Genomic DNA, 11202 nt, shown 5'->3' on the forward strand with positions numbered 1-11202 from the left:
GGTTGCAAAAAAAACTTCCACGAGTCCCATAATTGAACATGAAAAGCAGTTCACGGCGCATAGGCTCAAAATTTGGTGCATACCCCGACATCTTTGACGTGTGATCAATCTGCGAAAGAACTTTTTCGGAAAACGTCTATGAAACATACAATGCTATTTATCGAAAGATTATTAGAAGTAAACCTGGCGTTTACAGGAGAAAACAAAATTGATACTTTCGTATTGCTCAGTACAAAGGCTAAAATCGTTCCATAAGAAAAACATTTAAAATTGTTTCTGTTTTACTAGTTTATTTGCTACTATTTTAGGCACATTGTCTACTCTTTTGAAATAATTGAATAACATTTTCGTCACCTTCTGGGAATAAGAAAGATCACTATATGTTTCATAACTAATAGTCAATAATAAGTATCATTATGGATTGCATCTTCTGGGTTAATTAATTGGTTGAAGTGGTTTAGATTAACTTTTGAAGTTTCGTAGTCGACTGGATAAACTTTGAAAATGTAAAACATTTCCGTTTACTCTTAAGCAATATCGTTTGTTGAACAAAAATACTTTATCTTCTCACTACGCACTAACACTTCTCAGTAGTACATAGTTTTCTCGTAAAAATGGTAAATTGGCCATTAAAGTTGTCTGTATGAAAAGTTGTTTAGATTTTAATAATAAACCATCAGTTTTATCATCCATCAATCGAGTTTAGGTATTAATAACCGAACGCTGCCATCTTCTATATGAACCCAGCCTTGTATCAAGGTTATGATTCTGCATTTCTGCAATCGATTTTTTAACATGTATTTGTTTACTTGAGCTGGATAAGTACTGAGAAAAGAAGTTCCTAACACGTTATCCAAAAAAATCTGGAAAATATACTAATACATGGGAGTTACTGATCAACAATCAATAGTTCGGATTTCTTTACATGATATAAACATTTGCCAATATTTCATACTATGTAATGTTTTGCTGTTTCACTTAATTATTCAACCAATCGTACGGCACATATGATCTTGAATTACTTTGCACCGTAATTAGAAACACAAAAGATTATCGTTAGATAATAACCCTGAATTGCTTATAGCTTCCAATTGTTTTATTCCTTCTTTTTACTTGTTGTTAAATTTAATACTATGTCATCAAATTTCAAATGCAATATCACATTGTCGTTTTACGCACAAACACAATTGAGCAATTGAGTTTCAAATAGTAGGGAAAACTTTAAATATCGACCACTGATCTGGGAAAATGATTCATTGCAGTGAAATCTTTAATTATGTCCTCCAAATACCTCCGGTTTATTGTAGGATGCTTTAACTCATAGCCCAAGCATTTCAGTTTACTGTTGTCTATATTGAGATGCTTGTGAAGCAACAGTTCTTGGTCCATGTAAGGTGTAAGGGGAGAGTTAAGTACACCGTCCTTCTGGCAAAGTTCAGCCCAGGGGCCGAGATGTTTATCATTGATTTCTTCGATTGCCCCGGCCATGTCTACCTTGGTCATACTGGATAGCGCGATGCCCCAGTAGTCAGTCTTAATGCCGAAAACATCTGAGAGAAGATCACTTATCGTATCTTGGGTTGCTTCACTGTCATCACAAATATTGATCGTTTCACCGATAGTTTTCTCGTTTTGCACTAGATACCATAGAGCACAGCAAACATCCTCTACATGAACTACATTCATCTTCATTGAGCCAGTCCAGAGCAGTTTCATTGTTTCGTTGAGGTATTTGTAAATCCCAGCGATTATGATGCGAGGTGCTGTTAAAAATACATGGTATTATACTATTTCGATCATTTGACATATATTTACTTACTCAGCCCCTTTCTATCGCCTGTACCGTAACAAATAGGTAATCTTAGAATTGTAAATTTTAGTCCTTCAATCTTGTTCAACTCTTGTTCTACCAGTGCTTTGTATTTACCTACCATTGTCCAAGGTTCAATGGGACAGTCTTCTTTCTGCGGTATCTTTTCACTGGAGTACATACTGGCCGAGCTCAGCTCGACGAATCGTTTTACACGATATTTCACAGCTTCTTTGGCACAATTCAACGTCAGCTTGAGAATCCCCTCCTGATAGACTGGATCAGTTTGGCCCGGTTTTGTCTCTGCAGCGCAATTGATCACATAATCCCAGCCGTCCGGATCGTCCGTTTTGAAGGCATTCTGACAAGAGTTTATATTTATAAGATTGGCACTACAAAACTCTACCCGTGCGCTTGCAAAGGCTTCTGCATGCCGATTGTTCAACCATGCCATTTGTGGTGGTGTTTTGTCCACTATTTTAATCTTCTCTGCTAACTCATGTGTCTCCAAGTAGGCTACCATATGTCGTCCAATAAAACCACATCCTGTAAATTAAAGCAACACATATGACATTGGTGTGTTAAATCATGGTACTAACAATTAGGTTTTTACCAGTATCAAATGATAAAATGAATAGAAAAAAGACTGACACAACAACGAAATGAATACTTTGCGAAGAAAATACCGCTGAGACGAGACACGAACACGTGAATTCTCCTGTATGTATGTATCGTTTTGTCAACTAAACTATCCTGCATGTGAAACACACGAAGAAACAGTCTAATTGAACAGAAGATATCGAACATGTTCAGCTGTGCTCGAGCGCACACGAAATTCAATTGACAATCCCTACCCTTACGCCATCCTACTCGCAAGTGATCAGTTCCCATATCGCATCACCAGTCTGGCTCACTCTCTATTTCTGTTAATTTTTTGTTGCTGTCTTTGAGCTGTATTCGATTACAAAATAATAGTTTTGATTGAATATGATGCTGAATTATTTCCCCAATCTAAATCTTTTTGGTTTGATAATATAGAATTGTATTTGAAATACACTCATGAACTACAAAAATCTAGAAATGGAAAGTAGTATTAAATTTTTATTTATAACATTATGAAGGTTGGGAGCCGTACGTGCCTGTGGACAGAACATATAACTGTTTAAAGACATGTAACAGCAAGACACAAGATAACAATTCTAAATCATCCTGCTAGCGATAAACAAAAGAAGATGGGACAGTATCCCGAGTATTAGTTTTCGAAGAGTTCAGCCAGTAGCTAGGGTAGTAGTTGAATCTCACTCGGTTTGTGTGCAGTATCACGCGGAATTTTAACACTATTCCATCAGTTGCGTTCTGGAACGTGTTCTAAACAAGTTCCTGAATAGCGTAGTTGTTAGAGCATGTTCCCGGTAAAGAGAAGGGTGAAGGTTCGAGTCCCCTTCGCCTGTCCGAAACTTTTTCGCATAATTTTCATTTTTCGCAGTTTCATGCATTTTCATGAGTTTCCTCTCCGTCTGTTGCTCGTAAGTAGTGATGTGTATACAATTGAGTTTAATACTGCTAGTATTTAAAGTATTTAAAGAGCAACGGGAATCGAATAAACGCGATCCCACCTAGTGATGTAATGACACATTTCTCATGTTATTTATATTCTCAAAAATGCTACTGTGCGATATTCCAAAATACTTTAACAATTGAATAAAAACAAGAAAATTGTTTGGCCAATATCTAGCATAACCTATAGATTGTAACAGTTTTGAACCAAATTTTGAAAAAATACGTTTTTGCATATTTGCTTCGAATGACAGTTTGAAATTTTAAACACATTTCATCCTATAATTCCGGAACCGGAAATCGAATCTAGATACAATTAAATAGCAAGTTATGAGACCGTAAGACCTAATTAAGTCTAAATTTGTGAAAGTCGGTACAATCATCTTTGCGAAAATTAAGTGATATTGTTTTTGAGAGGTTAAGACCACTATTTCCGATACTTCTGGAACCAGGTACTGAAAGTTGAAACAACCGAATTTGGTTCGTTTATTCGTCAACCAGCATAAAATACAAGTTGAAACTGTTATGAATCACATTCAGAAGATTATTTATAATTTTTGCATCACCTTCAATGAAATATTGAACATATATCACCCGTTAGCTTCGGAACCGAAAGTCGGCTAAAATTCAATATCAACCTATAAGACCACAAGACCTTCTATTTTAATCTAAATTCGTGAATCAGTCTGGAATGGAGTGAGTTATTTTTTGAAGCTTTTGGTAATTATTTCCGGTTCTTTCGCAACCGGGAACTGCGAGCCGAAGTCAGTTCGATCGACAGTCAACTACAAATTGACTTTGTTTTGACTGTTCGTAGATTTCACGGTTTGAAGAGGGACTCGTATAGCGTGATGGGTTAGTCGATGCCTTTAACGCAGCCTACCTGGGTTCGATCCCCAATACCCCACGTAGGATCTGAAAACTTTTCTGGCCCGAAGAGACGAATGAGCTTAAGACCAAATTCTCTATAATTAAAACAAACAACAACGATTTGAAGAATTTAACACTCATCATCTATTAATTCCGGAACGGAAAATCGGATTTTATAGTGACCTATGAAACCGTAAGTTCTTCTCTGAATCTATATTTGTGAAAATCAATCATTCATTTCTGCGAAAATTAAGTATGTTTCTTTCTAAAGTTTTTGACCACTGAACCGGACTTTCGGAACCGGAAACTGCGAGTCGGGATAGCTGAAGTCGGTTCGTTTGTCCGTTAACCAGCAGAAACAACAAATTTCAATTGAAATGTCACGTTAAATCGAAGCGCAAATGAGACGAAATAAAAAAAAATATGAATAAAAACCTGTTTTAATCCACCTAGTGGTGTAATGATGTCTTTCTCATTTTCACTTTTTCCTGTATAGCAGAAATTCCCCGAAATACTAAAATTTAAAAAAGTTCAGAAAATAGTTTTGAAGACTCCTGTTGCAAAATACTACAATATTGATACACTACATTTGAATTTAAGTTAGTGAAAATCTATTCAATCATATGTGAGAAAGTGAAGTGAGCTCCATTTTATCATATTTGATTATTATTGCCGGTACTTCCGGAACCGAAAGCTGGATATCGGCATAGTGACATTCGGTTCCATGCACTAATATGACCTACACATTTTTTTACGGTTTTCTATGACGATTTGAATTTTGGAAAAAATGTACCGGTAGTCGGACGTGGATAAAATTCAGCAAATCATTTATGGGACTATCAATCAGAGCCGGTGAAACATATTAAGCCCAGGTGGGTAATTATTTGTACTCACTATTTTGAAGTATTCGCCCTTATTCTGAATAACGACGTATCGTTTTTTTGATCGTCCGAACCATATTCGATCGAAAAACCAATACGCCGTTATTCAGAATTGCGCATTTAAGGGTTAAATACAATACCAAACTACAAAATTTCTGCCAATATTTTGTTTGGAATATTAAGTCAGCAGTTATTTGTGTTTGCAAATTTTCGAAATTATTTCTTTGAGAATTTTGGTTACCCTGAACGTTTAGTTGGTGAAAGATGTCTCGCATGAATCGAAAGCAATGTCTTGGCATTACACATTCCTTCTGTGGAATTTGGCCTTTCTGTTTCAACAGACTTCGCAGCCGATTCTTAGCATACAGAATCATTTTATGGCTAGTACTACGATCCTACTGACACTATGAATCATTCCACGTCGGGGTTCGAATATGACAACTGGCTTATAAGACCAGCGCCGTATGCATTGAACCGCAAACCCGGGCGAATCGAACGGTGCACAAAACAAATCAAGCCGCTGATGTGCATAGCACATTGTTAAAAAACAGTCCCGGGACCAACTGAGATGACGTTTGTAATGTCAAACTACCATCATCGTTCAGAAGACAAGTGTCAAATTTTCACGTCAATCGCACCACAAACACTAAACTTACCGACATATAAGTGACGTTACTTTTTGATTTACGAAAACTTAAAAATAACGAATTCCGTTGATTGATAAAACATTGCTTCCTATAAGGAAAAACCGGGCAAGTCCGGCAATGGATTAAGAAGTGTTACCCACACTCAGATTAAAAACAAAAATTTATGGTATTCTGATTTTAACGTGATTAAATTAAGCAGTCATCCGGAAAAATGTGAGCAAGTTTTGATAATCGTTATGGATGAACACAAAATCAAAGTCCGATTGAACTGGAAGTGCTTTTATGATCGTATGCGAAAATCTGGGCATGAAAAAGATCTTTTCCAAATAGGTGCCTCGTTCGCTCTCAATCTATAAAAAGCAACAACGCATCAACAATCCAGAGAGCTGGTCGGCACTGTTTAGTCGCAATAAAAAGGATTTCTTGCGTTGGTATGAAACAGTGGACGATACATGGATCTATCTTTTTTTCTCCGGAGTTGTTTCAACATTTAGACGGGGAAAACGCAACAGGTATGGCATGTATGGCGTCAGTTTTTAGATGCTCGAGATATAATTAACGTCGACTATCTTGAAAAGGAAGTATCAACAAAAGTTTTTAGTTATTAATGCGTTTGAAGTATGGAATCGTAAAAACGGCCTCATATGAAGCATAAAAATATCATCTTTAACCAATACGTGCCACAAGTCATTGAAAATAATGGCCAAATTGAACGTTTTGGGCACCGATCTGTTTCTTCACCCACCATATTCTCAATAACCTAGCCCCCAGCGACTACTTGTCATTTGATTATCTGAGAGAGTCATCGCCGCAACTGAAGCCTATTTTAAGACCGTGGACAAATCATTCTATAAGTATGATATAAAAAATTTAGATACAAAATAAAGAAATTTTGCTAAAGAAATGTTGTTTTCATAGTTAGTTCCTGCACTTTTTGGACGATGTGTAAGCAACCTTATCTACGGCAGTATCGAACCGCGCAGAGTGCAAGTCGATTCGACACTGAATTTGGTTTTCTGTGAGTAATTTTCTCAAATGCGAACGCACTCATTGAAGAGCAGAAATCATATGAAAACCGTGAACTTATGTATACGAAACCGTCATATCAATTAAAGGAATGACAATGGTTTGAAAAACAGGAAGAATTAGACATTGTTCGTGGTTGAGTTGTAGATGTTCAAAACCTAACCACTGTCTATATGGTTTTACTTCTATATTTTGAATGTGTACCCCTGTGTAGAAAACAAAGACGCAATCCTACGTAAAAAAATTTTGAGTGATTTCATCTATGTGAAGATAAAGAATGGAAAGGCGAGATGTGACTAGGTTGATTTTAGCAAGCTGAAATCTTTTACTAACTTAACTTTCGCAAGAGGAGTTGAACTTAAGCATCTCATCAATGCAAATCACTCGAGTCTCTGGTATGCCGGGAAGTACCGATAAAGGTATTTTACCACTTACTATCCGACCATACCAGAGACTCGAGTGATTTGCATGAATGAGATGCTTAAACTCGACCCCTTTGGTTGAAGATAAAAGTTAAGTCACTAAAAGATTTCTGCATGCTCAAATGACCATTTTCACGCCGCACCTTTTTGTAGTATATCTTCACATCCTTGCTCTACCTTGAGTACTAGCATTTTATAATTCTGATTTTATTTATTATTCTCAGTTACAATAAAACTACTTTTATTGTTAAAAATCATACTAATATTACTATTATTTTTCGTTAGAAATTTCAGGTGGGTAATTATCCATCTTTGGAATTTTCGGGTGGATAGTACTACCCACCGTACCCACCTCTTTCACCGGCCCTGCTATCAATGGTTTATTTGATCGGAATGAAAATTGGGACATTCTTATGCCATCTTGAGAACTTCCATCTCTGAGAAAAGTGAGTGACATTATGTTCACATTTTTGGTGCATTATTTTCCCATTTCCGGAACCGGAAGTTGAATACATATGAAATTCCAGAACTTTGTTAGCAACCATGAGACCTTTAAATGGAATCTAAGTTTGTAAAACTCGGTTTAACCATCTTCGAGGAAATTAAGTGATATCAATTTCACATTTTGGGTGCATATCATCCTGTAATTCCGGAACCAGAATTCGGATCTAAATGAATCTAAGTTCGTGAAAAACGGTTTAGCCAATACACATACACTCACACATACAAACACACACTTGCTCAGCTCGTCGAGCTGAGTCGAATGGTATATAACATTCGTCCCTCCGGGCCTGGGTCGGTTTTTTATCAAGGATCTTTTGAATACTTAGTCATTCAGGGACATTTACGACATTTGTTTGGTGGAAAAAATGCCATACATTCTGAAACACTAAGCCGTGGAAAATGTCACGAGCAAAATAATTTGGAATGATGTTGAGAACCTGAAATTAATTATCAACTTCAAGGCTGGTTTCGCTCTCACTGGGTAAGCGTCATCCAATTTGTTAAAATGAATCACAATTAAAGGCAATATTATTGCAGTGGAGAAGTAGAGTGGTTTCGGGAATTTTCTTGGAAATATTTTAATGGTGACTTCAAGCATAATTTAATGTAATGGTAATTCATGTAATATTTTTTTGCGTCTAGTTGTAACGTTTTGTAAAAAACATTGAAGCTATATGCATACCTTGAAAATAGAGCAGTCTTGAACCAAAAATAGTTAGCAATAGATACAATTCATTGAATCAATGGCTGACATTGGGCCTTTTTTACAAAATTATGAAATAGTTGTGATAAATTTGTTTATATTTTTTTGTATTATTCTAAACATAATGTATGAAATAGATAGTATTGAATAGTGTTATGCAGAAACTCATTCCGGGGTTTTTGTCAAATAGGACTAGTATTCATATTTTATACATTATTGTCATTATATCAGAATTTCAATTTGCTATATTATCAGACAAAAATTTAAAAAATGAATGGATGCTTATGCAAGATAGTAACAATATAACGTATGCAGGCCCGTGCGCAGGAATCATCCATGGGGGGGTTTCAAGGGGAGTGGTGGGTGTCCAAAAGGCGAAAAGGCGCCTCATCCGCTATATTGACAATGTAAAACGAATTCTGACAGGCTCGTGCGCAGAAATCATTAAAGGGGGGGGGGGGGGGGGGCAATTTTGTCGAACATTTTTTAGCGAAAACGATAAAAGAAATAGTTACCCTGCATGTGAGTATTGGGCTTTACTCTAGAGAAAAGATGCGCGTTATTGAGAGCGGTGGTAGTCGGTACTTCGGGCACGCACTATACAAATGCGTAACATCGATGACTGCATTTCCAGTAACACTTGACAGAAAGTGGGAAAGGCGCCAAAATTTGAAAAAGAAAGTTGCGTCATCCACAATATTGAAACTGTAAAAAAATTCTGAAAACGTAGTATGAATTGTCAAGTTATTTGCACTTTAATATAATAAGTACTCCATTGTTCATGAAACTTATGGCGTTTTCGTTTTTAACTTGCACTACACCGGTGCAGTGCTACACTGAGGCTTGAATAAACGAACAAAAATGACGAAAACATAAACAGTAACCATTGACTACAATACATGATTCCATTGCACAGAGCTACACCAAACTTTTGATGAGTGCTACACCAGTGGTATCGGTGCAGAAAAAGTGTAGCACTGGTGTAGTGCAATTGGCAAAAACGAACGGTTTCAGTGCAGCTTTCGCTACACCAGTGTAGTGCAATTTAAAAACGAAAACGACATTAATTTAAAAAAAATTCTTCATGCGGGGGGGGGGGGGGGGGGGTTAAAACCCCCAAACCCCCCCCCCCCCCCACCCCCTGCGCACGGGCCTGAACGTATGTGTCAATTAGGAATATTGCCACAATTACAAAGCAGATTTCATCGAAGACGTTCTAAAACACCACTTTACCTGTAATCTAAAAGACATTTGAGGTCATTTGAGAAAGTCAGACTAAATTTAGCCTCACAAAGATAATGATATGAAGAATTATATAATTTCAACAATTCAATTTTAAAATTTTGTTTAAACTTTTTCCATACTTCATGTTGATCTCCAAATATCGCAAGATCGGAGTACTTGCAAAAGAAATTCCTGATCAATAAATAAAGTTCTGAGTTTCCACTTCATAATAGCGCTAATTGCATTTCATACACATTCAACTAACTTCAAGGATCGAAGATCCCGGTTTGTTCAACCTTGAATGATATCGAACGTCGATGACTTGAAGATTATCGTGCTTCATTTACACCGAGTTCATTCGCTTGTGTTGGTACATTATCTTTTTCTTTCGCCAAGTAACGTTGTGTCAACGGGAGTTCATTCGAAGCGAGAACAAAAAAGGGATATCAGCTATTAAATTATATTACCTGTATTAAGAGCATTGCACTTAATACTAATAAGTTTTGAAAACTTTACCTCCAAGTATGAGCACCTTCGGCTTGGACATATCCCTCCAGTTGTACTTTTAGAAGCAGTTGCAGTTGCTTGGTACTTTGAGCACCTTCAGATTCAAATCAATAACAATGTACAATTGGATTATAATCAAACACAACTCAACTTCAAAACGGTCAACGCAGGCTTTAACAAAACATCTAAAAATCACTGGAAGTAACTGATATACTATGTAATGGCACACGACAAAGGTGAACAAAACTTAAATGAAGCAGGAAAATAACTACGATTTGTCGAACTGGTTTACAAGACACAACTGAACACGTCTATGTCAGGAATGATACTTCTTTCGCTGTTTTGACTTCGCATTGGTTTTAGTTTTGTTGCCGTTCTCGTATTCTTATTTCTGCCGGCTCTTCTGTCAGCAAACAACTTGACACCAGTCTGTCAGAGAAACGTCAGTGAACCGTCTGTTTGTTAGAGATTAACGGAAAGAAAGGGGTAAAAAGTATATATTATATTTTTCAATTATTAGAATGAATTGGATCTGGAGTATGTGAAAATAATACAAATTTCATTATTTCGTGTTATTGCGGTTTTGCACATTTTAATAAGAAATAGTATTTCTTTCCATTGTTAAAATGATATAGAGATTTAATAGATAATGAAGTAAACAGACCTGTTTTGCGAATGTACTACCGTAACCGATTAATACAAATTTAGGTTCAAATGAAAAAACTCAAATTTGCACATTAACACACACATAGGTTTTATGGATGAACCATGAAACGCTCTATGAAACGCTAGCTAAAATTCTGTTTTCTTTTACTGCAAAGAAAAAATCAGGAATATCGGTAGATGTAGATGTATTTTTTATACTATGACTGAACTTTATTGGGAAACTGATGTAAAAAGCGATCATTGAGGTAGAGTACAAATATAAACGATCTTAAGTAATGATCCGCTGAATCCAAGTCTATTAAGTTTTGTTTTTGAGTCTTATTTGATAGTATATTTTATCGAAGGCTGTGGAGAAATCAGAATAGATAGTATCAACTTGTAAACT

At 36.3% G+C, this 11202-nt stretch overlaps 1 protein-coding gene across 1 annotated transcript; it reads right to left on the minus strand.

Moving 5' to 3' along the window:
* Positions 1-270: 270 nt before the first annotated feature.
* Positions 271-10532, minus strand: LOC131440447 (uncharacterized). Its single transcript, XM_058611731.1, has 3 exons — positions 10161-10532; positions 1820-2356; positions 271-1763 (listed from the first exon to the last, which is right to left on the minus strand). The coding sequence occupies exons 1-3, from the start codon at positions 10189-10191 to the stop codon at positions 1222-1224; spliced, it is 1110 nt and encodes a 369-aa protein (XP_058467714.1). The 5' UTR covers positions 10192-10532; the 3' UTR covers positions 271-1221.
* Between the last annotated feature and the right edge of the window lie 670 nt (positions 10533-11202).

This window comes from Malaya genurostris, chromosome 1 (assembly GCF_030247185.1).
Source record: "Malaya genurostris strain Urasoe2022 chromosome 1, Malgen_1.1, whole genome shotgun sequence".
Classification (NCBI taxonomy): Eukaryota; Metazoa; Arthropoda; class Insecta; order Diptera; family Culicidae; genus Malaya; species Malaya genurostris.